The sequence below is a fragment of the Hyposmocoma kahamanoa genome, unplaced genomic scaffold, assembly GCF_003589595.1.
Source record: "Hyposmocoma kahamanoa isolate Upper Pololo Valley unplaced genomic scaffold, ASM358959v1 78, whole genome shotgun sequence".
Lineage (NCBI taxonomy): Eukaryota > Metazoa > Arthropoda > Insecta > Lepidoptera > Cosmopterigidae > Hyposmocoma > Hyposmocoma kahamanoa.
This window is the reverse complement of record NW_020653945.1, coordinates 17218859-17237431: the sequence shown is the minus strand read 5'-3', so window position 1 is coordinate 17237431 and position 18573 is coordinate 17218859. Positions and strand designations below refer to the sequence as shown.

Below are 18573 nucleotides of genomic sequence, written 5' to 3'. Positions count from 1 at the left end.
TTTTCCATTCTCTAAGGAAAGAAAAGTCAAGAGAATACACTCCTGACACCTGTCGGTTGGATATGACTATTATTGTCATAAGCAATAAGTACGGTTCTTAAAATTATGTTGTTATTTTCCCTGTTTTAAAAATAAGTAAATAGCTGAACCGCCAATCGCAAATAGTCATGAAAAAGAAAAAAAACACAAATTTTAGCGATAACTATTTTATTGTAGATTAACGTGTTTACACAGTGATAGTATTTATAACAACGTTATCTGTGTAGTTGTAATATGAATTTTCATGAAATTTTATATCTATAAAGTATTTTTCAAGTAAATATTGTTCGCCACTTCAAAGTTACATCGGTCATTAGATCATGTACTGTCAAGAATGCATTCGCGACGGTCAAAGTTTCGTTCGTCCGAAATATTTTTATAAATATGGAAACCATTCCCAAGCGGTAAGGCAAGTTTAAAAAGTACAGTATAATAGAATCGTCCAATCAAAAGTCCTAAAAAATGTGAAAATCAATATAATGACAAGACGAGGCCATTTCAAGTGTTGTTTTCTGCACACAATCAGCTGTTCACCAAAGTCAACGCATTATTATTATTATTATTCTCTATATGGCATTCATTTTGCAGCTAAGTGTGCCGTAGATAATTACTTCCAAGGATAGGCTGGGATTTTTATTGCACGTAACGCAGCGAAGCATGAAACTACTATACATTTGAATAATCAGTATTTACAAGTATATACAACCATGAAGATCAGAATAATTACTGACTTGTAACATCAGTATAAATTTAAAATTATTTTAATGAAATTATAATTTCTTATAGGTGTAGCCACCGCATATTTGATTTTATATTTATTTATTAAAAATAAAAATCGTACAAAACAATGTTTAAATATAATATAACATAAACCATACTATAAAAATTAGGTATGCCTAAAAATATTGTGAAGTCTTTTATGAAAATATTACGTTCCTTACGTCATTTGAATGGCATTCAAATTACAGTTTAAAAAAGTTAGTGTAATCTGCGAATGAACATTAGTATCAAAAGCGTATAAATATAAAAAGATTTTTTTTTAAATATATAAAACAACATTTTTAAAAACTTTTTACTCGAGTGTTGAATTAGCTAGTTCAAAGTATTAAATAATCACAAATTTTTGATTCTAAGTAATGCAAATTATCATTACCTTTTATCAACATTAATACATCTACAGTCATGTGTGGTTCGACGATTGCATATACAAACTTAGCAATTTCTTACGTCCAGTTGAATTCTACAAATTTTGATTAAATTTCGGGTGCGGGTTGTGGTATTATATTGAGAGAGAAGATCGAGGGGTCGTAGACAAAACTCAATAAATGAATAAATAACACACACATGCATAGCTCCGCACTAGGGAAAACCTGTATAGCAGGTGCCATGGGAACACACACAGACAACCACAAATTACCAGAGATAAATAAATGTAGGCCATACAAATATTTAATTCCGGCCCAGGAATTCTGCCTCGGTTCTGGCCGAACCCGTTCGGCCACCGAGGCAGTCGGGTATATTATAGAATGTGAATTTCCATGAAATTTGTTAAGTATCCATTATATTATACTTTCATGCACTTTTCTATGGTCCCAATATACGGGGTTTGTAACTAAATCGTTTGTACTTTACAATAAATCTTGCTTGTAATATAGACATACATACACTAAGATATCGTTGCCAAATTCGATGTAGAAAAAATGTTAACAAACAAAAACATATTTTCTATGATTTTTAGGGTTTTCACCTCATATTGTTTTTTTTTGTTCATATTGTTTACATTTATCATAATATTTCAATATTTTTCCTCGAAATTCGATTAGGTTATTGATATACCTGAAGACATATCTGTGATGAATTTTGTGCAATAGAAGTAACGAATCGCTAGGTAGTGATTTGAGATCAACATAATAATTACCAGTTAATAACTACTTTCACATTTTTGTCATCCCTAATTATTTTTATTATTTGAAGGGAGTGATTGCAAACATTTCTAGTTCGATTAGAAATTTAAGTTCAGAATTGGAAATTCACTACATGAGTTACGTAGTAAATTAGTACAAAATAAATTCTTACAATTTTGTCTTCACATCTACCATCACCTATCTAGCAGGAAGTAATAATAGGTAGTTATAGAAAACTTAAATATTTTATTCATAAAAATAAGTATTACTTCTACATTACCTACTTGCTTATTTATATTCTAATTACACGAGCAGGCCGCGGGCAGAGCTAGTTAACGAGCAAGATTTCGCAAAAATATCCTTTACACCTGCCGTCATTGCTGGCCTGGCAAAGTTTTATTATCAAACATTCTATATCGAATTTGGCTAGTGTACAGAAATCTAATATTACGAAAATTAACATACTTATTGGGTTGTGTCTGGGACCTCTCAATATGTAGGTAAAATGATAATAATGTTGAATTTCTTACTACTACTTACTTCTACAACAGCGACGATTAATCAACAAGACACGCGATAAGAAAAATGGCTATTCCGGAAGTTAATCAAAATCAAAATCGATGTAGGTTTCAGGCTATTTTATTATCGCTGTCATACTTTGTCTTAGCCATTTCATGTAAAACCTTGCTAAGCTTTTCTCCTGTTTCTTTGACCATGGAGCTAAATTTACTGTCAGGATTGGAAAGTAGAATGTGTGGCTGATCGAACTCTACGACTTCCCCTTTGTCCATAACTAGTACCCTATCTGAATCCATGATAGTGTTTAATCTGTGAGCAATTGTGATCACGGTGCACGCTGTGAATTCACGACGGATCGTTTTCTGAATCAGAGCATCAGTCCTGAAAAATAATCACATTAATATATATATAGTGCTTTCTTTATGATATCAAGTCATGGGATGAACAAGTGCACGCACGCCTAGCTACAACAGTTGTAGCTTTACTCAGAGCTTAAATTGCAAAAATTTGAGAGGCACTGCCACTGACACAAATTGACAAGTCCCAACGATATCTACATAATTATGTAATAGACAAGTCCCATGTGCCTGTGATTTCATCACCTCCCTTACACTTCAAAACCGGAACGCACCGGAACTTTTTTATGAGTATAACTATGAGTGGGCACACACTCATGATGGCCAATCGTTTTTGTTAAAATAATTAATTTATTCATTAAGGTAGTTCATTTATATCGATCGAAGTATTGTTATGTAAAAGCAATAAGGGCTTTTATTTACTGGTCTTATTGACATGAAATCGTTGTCCAAGAATACTTACTGAGGATCGACATTAGCTGTGGCCTCGTCCATGACAAGTATTTTGTTCGAACGCAGCACCGCACGCGCAAGGCATACCAGCTGCCGTTGTCCTACGGAGAAATTGGTTCCACCCTCGGAAACTTGGAAGTCTAACGCTGATATTGCTTCTTTTAGCTCCACCTGTTGTTAAAAATATTATATTGCAAGAGTGAATTCCAGATGTTTTAAAATTACAATGATCGTTTACAACAAACAAATTTTAATTAATTCTGTAAACATTTTAATCCTGTACATTCACTTTTTCGATTTTTACATATACAATATACAGGTAGCAAGTCTAAAAAAGTAGACTTATTAACACGGAATCGGCTTAAGCCTTCCAGAAAAAGCTTTATATCCATACAATAAGAGCGAAAAATTAACATAATTAATTGATCGAATGAATTTTGTTTAATGTTCGATCTTTGTATTAATAATAAATAATTACAAACTAGTGGAGTAATTTCACATAAAATAATTGAATAATCAGGGAGTTGGGTCGTCGGCTTAGAGATACAGGCTGTGATCCACGCTCTGGATCTTACTTGGTGTAATAAATTTCGTTGGCCTTTCAACGCGGTAATACTGCCAGTGTTATGGGGACGTTTGAACCAGCTAAGATTCGGAGTGGTCCTTTTTCATTGCACCAGTTTGAATAAAAAAGGCTAACTCTGGCGAATTGTATTATTAATTTTTATGTGACGAAGCCTGTTGCTGATTTAAAATTGTGTCGCCCTGAAAAAGCCTACGTTGCGGATTGATAAAACTATGTATGTAATTAATTACGCGAAACGCTAAACGTCTCTTTTGCTCTTATTTTACATGTATAAAGCCGGCCCGAAAAAGCTTTATATTATAAAGCTTTTTCTAGCCGTCTTAATGCTTTTTCGTGTCGATAAGTGTGGTGACTCCGTTATTGCGCAATTTAGGCGATAAAATAAATACATGAAAGTGGATTAAAAATCAACTTATGGCCTTAATACATCAAGTGTTAATTCTACTTAAGTATTATTGAAAATGATTTTTGCAATTTTACTAAATCAGAGACAAATTAAACCTGCTCTAACGCCCTCCAAAGATCGTCATCACTGTACGTATTGAACGGGTCCAAATTATATCGCACACTGGCAGAGAACAACACCGGCTCTTGAGGAATAATTGATATCTTTGATCGCAGCTCCTGAAACAGTACACTTACATATAGAAAATAACATTGTTTTGTTTCAGAAAACTATTTTAAATATTAATCTTATACAGTTGAGATATTATGATGGGACATGATTATTGAACAATCACAAAAAAAATATTCAAAAAAAAAATGACTCGAACCAGCATCTATCGCCTCAACGTTACTACCGCTATGCCAACTGAGCTACGGATCTTTTCTATCATGTTCGACTTTATATCATTCATAATGACAAACTAATGGAGTATTGTCCCGAAAAATAGATGAATACCATGGTAGTAAATATAAAATAAGATGGGACATATGATTAGTTGTACCATAATATTTAGAATTTCATTATCAAAATTTCATCACGATTTTTCTATTCAGCTTAGATGGAGCAGAAAACATTACCTGTTTGGCGATTGCATTCGTATCAACCCCGTCTATTAGGATGGTGCCCTCAAGGTCGTATAATCGGAACAACGCTGATATTAGGGAAGATTTACCAGCTCCTGTCCTGCCCACTACACCCACCTATAAATTCATCGATTTAATATAAATACGTCATACAAATAGCGGTGATAACGAAAGTCCAGATTTGAAAGTACAGTTCTAGCATAGAACAATAAGACAAGTATGGTAACTCCATATAAAGTAGCAGAGCGGCTTATGTGTGCGGACCTATACACTCGCATAATCTCGAGGTGCATTCGCGTTACATAACGCGGGTTGTCACGCGCCATACATTATAGAATTAAAGCGGTCCGGCGTTGTTAAAAAACATCAAATAGTAGACGTGTTTATTGTTGTGTTTGTGGTAGTTTGAACAAGAATGCCTAAAATCAGAACTGTTTGGCATTTAATTTCTATTTCATTATCATACTCCATAATCAAGATACCAATCGGCGATACTAGTATAAAACTTTCAATACGTTAGTACCTACTGCATTTAACAAAGGTTATTTCAATACAGCACGAGAATACTGTGATGAACACCTTAATTTTTAACCGACTTACGAAAAAGGAGGAGGTTCTCAATTCGACTGTATGTTTTTTTATATATGTTAGGCGATAACTCGATCTTTAAACTTTGATAAAAAAATTTTGATGATTCTTTTTTTGTTGGAAAGAGGGCACCTCAGATGTGGTCCCATATAAATTTGATGAAAATATTCCACCTCCAAGGGTAGCAAACTAGGGGATGAATGATTTTTGAGGTCGGTTTTTTATTTCAAATTATGTTTAACAGGCGCGATTTGCCCTATTTGCTCTTTTTATACTGTGGTTATAGCAAGAATGTATTTCGATTGATAATACTGATACATTATCGACAATAACAAATACAATGTCAACAACAACAATATAAATTCATATTAATACCAAACGACACGTTTCCTTTGCCCTATTTCAGATATTAAATTAATGTTTATCTTATATAATATTATAGCATTAAGAGTATCATATTGCGTATTTTTAACCGACATTAAAAAAGGAAGAGGTTCTCAATTCGTCTGTAGGTTTTTTTGTATGTATGTTACGCAATAACTCCGGATTTGAGAACCGATTTGGACGCTTCTTTTTTGTTGGAAAGAGGGTACCTCAGTGTTCCAATTTAAATTATTTTGAAGAATGTATTCCACCTCTAAGTGTGGCAAACTACTACTATGAATCCGTTTTATCGCGCTCTTTCCGGTAACCGATTTCTATAAAACATGGCAAATAGATGTAATTCCACGAACTTTCGAGGTCGGCTTTTTAGTACTCCGTACTGAGATTATTACAATATGATTCGTTGACTACAACAAGTTGAGGGAAATGACGTATAGCTCGTACTTCATAATCACATTTCTTTTGCGTAGACAAGGTAGTTTTGCAGATTCGTGCACCTGATTCTAGATTCTTTGTTTCATTCAATTAATATCAAATGGATCGCCACAAAAACGTGCATTATCGAAATTGCTATGATGCCTTAAACTCATAAACGCAACGGTAACGAGCAAGTTCCTCTCCCGTAATCATTGTAATAGATGATTGAAAACACGCATTGAAACTGTGTTAACCGTAATAACCTAATCAAAAATCTAAACTGTGTTAATAAGACTAATAGCTACCATACCGTACCAACTAATTACAACAAAACGAGTGTTGGCTGCCGCCCACTAACTAAAATACGGCAAAATGACAAATGGTCAAAAAAAGAGCAAAAAATAGAGTACAAAATTCTCTTTTAAAAACACTTAAAATTAGTTAACGTCTAGTATCGGAACTTACTCTAACGATGTATAGCTGAAATATCGTTAAACAATTTCAATATTCTAAAACTGAGTTATGGTGGACGACAGATGTGGCATGTAAGCAATAATTTTAACATTCTATATTATACTTTTGATCTGGATAGTTTCCTAAAGTAGTCCCTACTTCCTCCAGTTGGCGCTGAACAGTCCTAGGGAAGTCGATATGGACCTCGAAAGCAATTGGAGGCTGTTGAAGCTGTCCAGGGGGTGCCATTTGTAAAAGTTTGAGAACCATAGGTCAATCTATTTTCATTACGAGTGTAATTTTGACAAGGAGAGCATTGATTTCACTTCTTTCACTCATAGTCATAGGTTTACACTGGTGCAATGCTGTAGTAATTTTATGTTTTATATAAAAAGTTAGTTTAATTGTACGCCCAGGTTCTATATTGTATATCTATTTAAGAGGATTTAAAATTAGCTCTCGTTGTTATTATTATTAAATTTAGTTTTAAGCTGTTGGACTTTATTTTAAATAAATAAATAAATTAGTACTTAAATGCAATGGTTCTTCATTTTCTGCTAAATCAGTACTTCTTGACATGTATATTGCATTATATATTATGTTTATCTATATATTTATTTGACATTCTTAACAAGTATATGAAATTATCGTTCATTAATAACGTCAGCATTAAAATGGACATAATCGTAAAAACTAAAAAACAGGCTGTCTAAATATATTCGAAAATTTTCTTACACAAATTATAAACAAGTATATAGGTATATATAATAGAACAAACCTTCCAACCATTCTGTATCTCAAAGTTAAGATTCTTAAGCACAGGAGGGTCGTTAACACCGTATTGCATGAACACTTTTTCAAATTTGACTGTTCCTTGTGTGGGCCAGTCTTTCGATGGTTGTATTGCTGCAACAGTAATTTTGTTTTTATAAGGAAATTGAACGTAGACAATAATATTAAAACACTGTAGTCTATAAAAAATAATTTACATAAATAACAAACAATAAAATATTTATTTACTTTAACTTACTCCTAGTTTACAGTAGTATGATTTGAGCACTCGTTTTAAAAGTAACTATTTACTTGTATTTAAGAGTTCTGCTCTTGCACATTGCAAAACCAGGTAAAATACATGGCTACGGTTGTCCCCTGAACGCAGAAATCCTAACCAATGAACTTAACGCAGTTAAGGGGAAACACACATTAATGATGATGGCTGAAGATTTAGAACGTCAAGCATTGTCATCTGAAGAATTATCTTCCACTGACTACATAAACATTAAACATTGGCGTGCCAATATCGGTAACAAGTAACATTACAAAGTCAAAAGTAATTTGTTAAAGCGATGCCACACTATCGCTGGCCCCTCTTATCCGACGCGCACGCGTTCTGTCGCTGCACGCCGCGTTTCAACGCACAATGTGTCATGTAGTTCTAATTTATATGTAGTACAAGGCAGCCTCACCGCTCAGGCGTCGTAACGCCGACCCCACGTATTGTGTGGAATCGCTCTAAAGTTACAAATCTCACCTCCATGATCCATATTATTTTCAAAGGGTAGATTGGTATACTCCAAAACTCTCTCAACAGAAGTCATCTGCGCAAGGAAGTCGGCGGTCAATCTTGCAGCCATCTGCAGCAACATGGTGAGAACCATAGACTGGCTCACGGCAAGACCTATACTGCCTACTGGAATAAGGTCGCCTGGAAACCGTTATGTTATTAATTATTATGGAGTTCGTTGGTTTCGTTTTGGACTAATTCCGTGTAAACTTGTCTATTTGTCAAATTGAAGAAATGTAAGAAGTCGGACCAATTCACAACGATGGTAATAGTTCTTCATATAAGTCAAGTAAGAAAATGTTGGCATAGAATTTAAAGGTCAATTATTCATAGAGAAGTAAAAGTATATCCTTGTGTGGTTCACAACTGGTATATTTTGTAGACATTTAGTAGAAGTGGTTTACAAAATTCATCCAATATTAAACATTTTCATTAGTTTTAAGTTTGTAATCTCACTTTCTAGTTTTTTTTTGGTAATCCTTATGCAAATATGTTTACACTTCGCATAATGATGCCGTATGTACAAGTATTAGATCTACATTCTAGATTAAGTCCTTAAATTATATCTGAAACATGTTCCACTGAATGTAAACTGTTTTCTACACCCAATAAAATAAAAATAAAATGTTAAAAAATGCGTACCAAAGTCAATCAAGATAAAAATAGTTAAAATAACTGCAAGATAAATAAGACACAGGCCGTCCAGGTACATGCCAAAGGCAGAAGATCCTCCAATGAATGTGTAAAAAGCACTAGTGTTTAAATTCTGAAAAAAAAAAATTTTGCAAGGAAGTAAGTAGGTACAAAAGTAAACTTCTTACATTCTCCATTCAAAACCAAAATCTAATTACCTGAGCTTCGTCAAATGTTTTAAGAAGTCTATCCTGGGAGTTACTACTCCTTATGGTGGACAGTCCCGAAATTGTAGAATTGATCATACCAAACACGGGACTCTTAGCTGCAAACAAAATTACAACGGTTAAATAGATGGCTAAGGTTTAGGAACAATTAAACATACAAATGAAAAATCTACCAAAAACAAAGGAAAGAAAAATCAGATAATGAGATAGGAGAAACAATAGTTAAAAACTGTTGGATCAAGAACAAATTAAATATAGCAAACTAAACGGAATTACATAAAAAAACTGCAACGTAAATATGTACACAATTATTCAGTAATATCAAAGGCTAAATTTGTATAAATATTGGACACTTAAGCGTATTTAAAACTTATTATAGTTTAATTAATGAAACAATTTTTTTCAGATCTAAATGTAATTATATTTATTTTTTCAAACTAAGTAAAATTAGGAGCTTTATAGGAGTCTGAAACGCGAGTTTAGACAAAAAAAATTGTTTAATTTATATGTAACAGTGGTGAAAACCAAAAAATTTGAAAGTATTTTAAGTTAGACTCACTTGTGCCTTCCAATCTCTTCACGGCCTGAGCGGCATTTAAATACCACTTCAACAAAGTAATAAATATCACAATAAGCACGAATGTGGGTATCAACGTCCAAGGGAGAGCAATTGCATTCAAGATCAATATACTTGTCATACCCAGGTACATTTGAATGCACTCAAGTAAACTTCTAGGAAGTAATTCATCCATCGCTCCCAAGTCCTTTGAAAATCTGTTCAATACGCGACCTAAAACAACAGTTAGAACTTATTGTAGGGTATAAATGGTACTATTATTAATGTAATAATACACAGCACAAGTTATAATGCTAAGGTGACTATAAGAAGGCCGCATTAGTTAGTCCTCGCCTGTGACGTACAGGGGCGCGGAGGTGGGCTTAGGTTCCATTACGATACACACGAGATGAAAATATTTGCGGATAGTTCTAACGATACGTTACGTTATGATTTTGTTAATGGTGTGCTAATTCATCAATGGCACATGACTGCAGCATTCAATGTTTTCAGAATTAGAATTTTTATAAGTTGTGTAAAATTGAGTAATCTTCCTTATCTTTTAAATCATCTATATCTATTATTTTTCTTCGAATTTGTTTTGATTTTTTGAGTGCTTGAAATGTTAATTATTCTTTGTCAATATCCTGCTGTGTAGTCTTACACACAAACTTTTCCGATAACTAAGTAACTTCCGCTACGGTTTTGTTTAAGATTTTGATGATATCCACAGATAAAGTAGGCGCTACGGCGTCGAATAGCGGAAAGCAGCCCGTTATTAACCTTACCATCTGTTTGATGTTCAGTCGATTTGGGTTCAAATTTTATTTTTAAATATTCTTACACGTAAAATGCTATTTGCTTGGCCTAACCACCAATTTTGTGTTGATCAACTTGTCTCGGAAATGAAATCACGTGTGTATGTCTCACAGAGTGACCGCTACCTGTGCGAACATGCTGGCGAATTAAAATTACGTCTGCCGCCCGCTCCCCGTGGGATTTCATGCCCCATGTCGTAACGGAAGATGACTGACATATGCAGACAACCACTAATATTATAATTTGTGACCAAACCATAATTTCCTAAATCTAAAAATAACGCCACAAGGCAATAAACATTCTGTAATTTTTTGGAAAAACATTATCCTAAAGACATTTGCTGAACGCTCTGACTGTCAATACATGAACCATTGCACCATTTTACATCTATTGACTAAATCTAAAATAGTATTCTAATTGTAATTTCATTTGGTTTTATTTATATAATTATTTCTTTTAATTTTTTATTTTATTTTAATTTTGTACTATATTTTATTTTTGAGTTTAATTATATTAAATCTTTGTAATATATGATCCATGTTGGTGGATATATATGATTTATTATATTATTATTATTAACAATATTAATTAAGCTACTTACTTATATAACTTTATATAACAATTGCACGGATTACAATTTAAGAAAAAAATTTTAATTCATGATAATTGTTACATTTTGAAAGCCCATTCACAGTTTTCATGTACAAACGAATTAATTATTTAACATAAAGTGCTGTTGAGTCAACTTTAGAAGAGATCGTCTCCAATGCAAAGATTAATGCAGTGTGATACAATAATGTGTCTAACGATGTACCTTGTGCCAAAAACCAAATTATGTCCAAAATCAAAATAATGTTGTCCAAATAATTAATCAAGGATGAAAGTGAATGATGATGATGGTTTTAGTCTGAAACAATTGCAGGATAATGATCAGAATTCTACGACGACATGATGATAAAAAAAATACAGTTCTTACCAGAAGGATTCGTGTCGAAAAATTTCATGCATGCAGCAATCAAATTCTTGAATACATAGTTGTGCATATTCTGCGATGCCCTCATTGTTGTTGCGACAAAGATACCAATCCTCACATGCAGGAATATTATAATTGATACTATCAGGCAGCCGTATATTAAAAGATATTGCCCTATAGTTAAATTACCCACTTCATAGTCCAAATCGGTTTCTGGAAATAATTCAGTCTAAAATTCACCATACTAGATACTTATAATAAAGCAAGAAAACTAGGTAAATTCGTTTCATCCAATACTCAGCCTATAAATATATTTAGTCGGTGAAAACCTCGTACCTAACGCCGTTTTTGGACGAAATCCCGTTTTTACTCTTCAAGCGCAATATTGGGCAGTAAAGCTTAATATATAATTTCTAGACTCTTTTTAAGTTATAAAATTAAAGTATTACTAAAGATTGTCACATAAATATTTCTAGGAATTCTCTATTTTTTGTACCTATTCAAAATTTCACATTAATGGAGGTGCGAGGTTAACAAATTCAGCCAACGATTTACATAATTATCTGCTTAGCAATTAATTAAAACTATCACATGTTTTGGGCAAAGTACAGTTAATATTTTTTCCCTTATAAATATTTAAGAAACCATAAATAATTACCAGGCTCCCTTTGATTATCGTTGATATATGAATTCACTTGATTGGTCCTGTAAAATAATAATGTTACTTGACGCTGGTACTTATAATATTATTTTAATTAATGTCTTTTAATTTGTCAATTTTAATCCGCTGCATTCTTAATACAAATGCACTAGACATTATTATTATATCTTTTAGGAAATAATCCTAGGGCATATCCCAATTCAAATAATAAAATCACACAGTACGAATACATCACGCTCCTCACCAGTAACTCAGCCAATAGTCGGAAGCGGTGGCTGCTCCCTGCGATACAAACAAGGCTAGCAACACTCCGAAAACCATGCACCAAGACTGCACAGAGCTAAGGTACTTCACCACCACCTCGAATTTCAAACTCCCTTGAGCCCTTTCCTCCGCCTCCTGTATTTGTTCTTTCTCATCTTCGGAGAATTCATCGCTCTTCACTGAAACACCTCTTTGCAGTGATGGTCTTCGTTCAATCTAAAAAGGTAATCAACAATGGTCTTATTGTATTTCAAAATATAGTACAATCATAGGAATTGAACATATTTTTTCGCGATTTGGATCAGAAAAAATAGTTTCATTTATTACGTTATAACAATTACAAAAACCTAAGAACTCGATATATTATAAGTGGTACAGCGTACGGCTCCGCAGCTGAGCTGATAGAAAGCATAAAAAGTAAAGTACCAGGATCTAGGCTCCGACTCCTATTTACAGCCTTTGGAGTCGAACCCTTGGCCCGTGGGGTCCCAGTGCCCTTCATCTGTACAAAATTTTATCGCAAAAATTAATTGATTGTCTGGGAAACCCAAGGGCCGGCAGCTACCTTGCCTAACGCATTAGCATAGCAATACAAAGGGGGAACGCTGCCAGCATCTTGGGCACCTTGCCGCGGGGACCCAATTATATTCATATAATTTAAAAATCCTAGTTTTACTTTCTAGTAGTTAAGCTTTTATTGTCTTTTTACCTTACCTGTATATTATCTTAATTAAAACACAAGTACATTAAATTTTTCAGGTGACCTACTTGAAATAATTCCCAACTTTCGTCTTGTATGAGAAGTCGATAATGCGAATTAGAATAAAAGAAACTTTTATAAGTTCTCACTGGTAGCGATACGGCTATAAAGCCGTTTAAAAACAATACGAAGAAAGTTTAGGTAGCAGTAGAGCCTCTAAATCCGTACCTATTTCTGCCGCCAAACAGTAATATTAGCATTACTGCGTTCCGATTTTGAAGAGTAAGGGTTCTGGTGAAATTACAGGCACATAGGACTTCTCAATTTATGTGTTAGGGTGTCGGGCGCAGTGGTCATATCTTTGTAAATTATTTATTCAATTTGTTTATTATCAATAAATATATTTATTGCCAATAAAGCTCTGAGTGGCACTGCAACTGTTATTTCCATTCGCGCAGCTCTTTTGCTAGTAGTGCTAGCACGACACATTACGCGAATTGCGCGAGAACGACATAGATGTGAGAGATATTGCTATTCTCTATGCGAAGTCGCGACCTACCGTGCTAACCACTATGTGGTCTGTGGTGCTAAGCCTATAGATATTGTATGAAAATTATTAGTGGTTGCCGCGACACAGACCCCGTCACTGCACCGCTTCAACTAGCGTCTAATTTGAAGGTGCACTAAAGTAGAAAAATACACTTACAACTGTTCTTACTGTTTTCGTACAAACTTAATGACTAAATCCTTTAAAATGATTAATTAGTTCATTGACTCACTTTGTCCGATAACATGTGAAAGTTATCCATAAATGGTACTTACTGTATCTTTAGTCTGCTTTTCGGTGGCACTTGAGTCAGATAGAAGCGCTGTAAACTGTTTTTCTGATTTCATCAATTCGTCATAAGTACCAATATCTTCTATGGCACCCTAGAAAATTAAAACTTGATTCAGCGAAAGCACGCAAATAAAGAGGGGAAAAAAGTACATTTTAGTATCTACCATACCTGAATATACTTTTGTACAAAAATGTAATATGCAAAAAGAAACTAGGCCATCAGCCTCGACTGATAGGATTTAAATGTTTTAAATGTACATACTAAATCTGAAGAATTGCTGTGGAACAATTATCAAATACATGATTAAAATAACCTCTTTAAGAACAACAATATAGTCGGCAGCCTTGAGGAAGTGTATCTGATGCGTAACCAGGATGCAGGTGCGCCCTTTTAGGTAACCGTTAATGCAACCTTCGAATAGCTGCCTGCCCACGTTTGCGTCCACCGCTGACAACGGGTCATCTAGGAGATATATGTCTGCCTGAAATATAAAAAATACCCTGTAACACTTTGACTTAATCACGTTAGCCTTTAGCAGAATGATTAAATTCATTACTTAGAATAGTTGTTGCTATCATAATGCCTAAATGATTGTTGCTATGGTGAAATTACAAGCACATGGGACTTGTCAACGTATCTCAGGGTGACGGGCGCAGTCACGGTGCCCCCTCAGGTCTTTGCGGTTTAAAGCTCCTTGTGGCACTGCAACTGTTATGGACGGGCGTGTAACTTACCATCAGGCCCACGATTACTTCGTCCCGTCACTCGATTTTTTATTAACAAAAAATATATGCTAATTACAGTACACGTACAAAATCTTCTTTATATCAATCCCCTTGTTACCCATACGAAACCAATTTAAGTAGCAATAGGACTCCTGTGAAAGAGTTCGTCCAGGGAAGTACTGCCACCTTACCTATTACTTACTCATAGTAATATCAACATTACTGCGTTCCGGTTTTAAAGCGTAAGGGTGCTGGTGAAATTACAGGCACATGGGACTTGTCTCAGGGTGACAGACGCAGTTGCAGTGTCCCTCAGATTTTAAAGATCTGATTGGCACTGCAATTGTTATGGACAAGCGTGTCACTTGGTACCATAAAAAATAATATTACATTATTCTGGGAGTTCACATGTATACTCGTATGAAACCTGAAATACTAAAATTTCTGTGACAACTGTCTACATTATCTTTACTTTTTTTTTCATAGGCGTCGCCAGTCTATTTCTTTTGGTATAGGTGTGAATTGTACAAATTCAATTTTGTAATACTTATTCGTACCTACCTATTTATTGGAACAATCTGGTCCGTAATAATTACTAAATATCTTTTTATAAGACTTGTATACGACTATGTTTTCTTATATAAATAAATAATAATAATATACAATATCGATAAACCATTGTGTAGTTCCGTAAATTCTATTTACAATCTCTCAGCATCTCTCAATAATGAGTCAAAACAAGCCGTACATATTTATTAGGAAAGATAATTTTTAAACTTAGTAATTAGTAATTTAGAAATAAAACAATTTTTTTGCGGATCTTAAACCGCGTATACTTGCTTTTTCAAACAAACCAATGAACAAACCAACGAGTCAACCGTGACTATAGGGACCTGTAATTTTTTTAAACTTTTCATTTATTTATTCATTTGCATCAGGCGACTATTTTCCATATAATATATACGAGTATTTTAAAGACTAACATTCATAAAATGGTAATATAAATTCATAATATAGAAACTAAATAACTAATCTACACGAATTGCACTTGTCGGCAACGTGTAACGCAATAAGATGTCAGGTAACAATGGTGTTATCTTGTAGCACATATATAATTTGATTTTCCAAACGTTGGTAAATACACGTTAAATACAATACTGTAAATCAAGACTGTCTACTATTTACGGAAATGCTATTATATCGTTAAATATATACATACTACCTGGTGCCCGCGACTTTGTCTGCGTAGAATAAGAATGGATACTATACAAATTTTCATAGTTTTATTGGTTTTCATACAAACTTTCATCCACTATTTCACCCCTTTTAAGATTTATGTTTGTGACAGAAAGTAGCCTATGTTATTCTCCTAGGTCTCATCTGTCTCTATACCAAAATTGGTTCAGCGATTTAGGCGTGAAAACGTAGCAGATTATTATAACAGAGTTACTTTCGCATTTATAATATGAGTTTGGAATTCTGCAAAGAATAGAATACAGTATTTATTGCATTTTTGTTGTTTCACGGGTCTAATTTACGCGGGCGCGACATTAGTTAAAGATTCAACGGAACTTGATTTTTTGAAAAATGGCTCAATGTAAGTTATCTTGGACGAATTCTATATATAATATAAAGAGAATTGTATTCTCTAAAATAATATAAAAGTATATATATTAATTTTTGTATTATGTATTGAGTTTCTTGCTCATTCTTCTCAGGGGAATCTGCCTTACGAATTAGCGGTAGAGTTTAACCAATATTACGATTTCAAGTGTAATAACGCTTATTTATGAAATAAAGATTATTTTGATTTTGATACGTGCTCCTGATTTAGTGTTGGCATTATTTGTGAGTAGTGACACCAATGGATTAGGAGCGCAGTAGTATTTACTAAAATCGGAAAACTGTTTAAGTAAACTGTGGTTAACGGTATTGGTTACTCATTGAGTCAGTATTTGTTAGTCATACAAATAGAAATACAAAAATTCTTTATTGTACACCAAAAAAAAGGAAACAAATGCAATACAATTAAATTAAAAATAAGAAATGATGCAATTGGCGGTCTTATCGCTTTAAGCGATTTCTGCCAGACAACCTTTGGATGAAAGTAATTATATAATTCACAGGAAAAAGACGGCGGTGTATGAATAATATTCTATTTATAATATTCTATTATTAATCAATAGATTTTTATCTATTGATTAATAATAGATAAAAGTCGATAAATAAATACAAATATACATATATTCATAAATAGTAAAACCAAAACATGTATCTTATACTACTATATATTCTGACACCTATAAATATAAAATTTCTAAAACATAATTTCATAACATAAAAATACCTAAGCAGTTCAAGTCACACTAAAGTTAGGTAGTGTTTCTTTTACTATATTCATAGTCATAGCTATGTACTATCTGTAATGTGTAACTGTTTGTTGACCCCAATAAATTTAAAAAATAAAAATATTAAATAGCTGTAAAGGTACTAACTGGGTGATAAATCTGTAATAGATTTCTCATAGATGGCGCTACGACTAAAAAGTCGTTGAAAGACCAAGTACAAAGACACGACGCAAGCACATAGAGAAATTCGTGAGGTCCGTTGGTTCGTTTCGTGGCTTAGTTGGTATAGCCTCTGGCACGGTATGCAAGAAGACGTCGATTCGAACCCGACCGGATCGAAGGAATTTTTTCTGAGTGTTCGATCTTTGTATTAATAATTATAACAAACTGTAGTGTAGTAATTTGTGGAGTAATTTCACAAAAAATAATTGAATATCAATTCAATAAAAATTTAATTAAATAAAAATATTCTCCAATTCTTTAAATAAAGCAGGTAACATTAACGAAAAAATACAACAGCTACATACAACTGCCCTAGTTGAAGCAAATATAGACGATAACAATGAGTTGTAATCTCAATAAATACATATTTACTTTTGAGTAGACTTACAGCGACTTCAGAACAATACCCATATGTAAACTGTTGTATAATGCTACGTCACTGGACGTAGCATTGGAATACCACATCCACACTTTAACTTTGAGGAGGTCGGGTTATCACAATATTTTACCACCATTGTAGCCATAAGACATTTTAAGTCGTATTACTTGACTACGACCGAAATTATTTTTTTTAAATATTATTAGTATTCAGGATGTTTATTAAGACGACGACCAAAATTAAAGACTGTCTTTAATTCTTCTTCTGGACATTAAAACTAACCATTTTTATTGCACGATTTTGTGAGCACATTTAAATTCATAGTCGTTCGTTACGTAGAATAAAAAAGCTAGAAAAGTAAATATTGCAAATAAGAAAGAAGGAAAATATTTCCTGAATTTTCAAAAGCTATTTTTCAAATAGGGCTTATGAAACTATTTTTGTAATCTAAATTTCTGGTGAAATTACAGGCACATGGGACTTGTCAACTTATGTCTCAGGGTGACGGGCGCAGTGGCAGTGCCCCTCAGATCTTTGTGATTTAAAGCTCTAGTGGTACTGATAATGTCATGGACAGGCGTGTAGCTTACCATCAGGCGTACGACTTGTTCGTCCCGTCACTTAATATTATAAAAAAATACTTGTTTTTTCAAACAAACTAACATTTCAAGCTCTATATGTATATGTCACAGCTGATTAAGATGTCGTCAGTTATGTCTAATATTACTATACATCACCCTCTTTTTCACTACATTGTTATTAATTTAAATACGTTATTTTTAATTTACTAAAGAACATTCTCACACACGCACGCACGCACGCGCACACACACTCACGCACGCACGCACGCGCGCGCGCACACACACACACACACACACACACACACATACACACACACACACACACACACACACACACACACACACACACACACA

The 18573-nt window shown here is 33.7% G+C and overlaps 1 protein-coding gene across 1 annotated transcript in view; it reads right to left on the bottom strand.

The window, feature by feature from the left end:
- Positions 1-1859: 1859 nt before the first annotated feature.
- Positions 1860-18573, bottom strand: part of LOC113233176 (multidrug resistance-associated protein 4-like) — a 38181-nt gene continuing 21467 nt past the window's right edge. The window contains exons 12-25 of the mRNA XM_026468197.1: positions 14278-14445; positions 13948-14055; positions 12406-12641; positions 12159-12205; positions 11504-11713; positions 9712-9942; positions 9144-9250; positions 8935-9058; positions 8260-8433; positions 7507-7634; positions 4881-5003; positions 4359-4481; positions 3282-3442; positions 1860-2843 (exon numbers count right to left, since the gene is read on the bottom strand). Coding sequence (XP_026323982.1) covers positions 2573-2843; positions 3282-3442; positions 4359-4481; positions 4881-5003; positions 7507-7634; positions 8260-8433; positions 8935-9058; positions 9144-9250; positions 9712-9942; positions 11504-11713; positions 12159-12205; positions 12406-12641; positions 13948-14055; positions 14278-14445 — 2211 coding nt within the window. The 3' untranslated portion in view covers positions 1860-2572. The remainder of the gene's footprint in view (positions 2844-3281; positions 3443-4358; positions 4482-4880; positions 5004-7506; positions 7635-8259; positions 8434-8934; positions 9059-9143; positions 9251-9711; positions 9943-11503; positions 11714-12158; positions 12206-12405; positions 12642-13947; positions 14056-14277; positions 14446-18573) is intronic.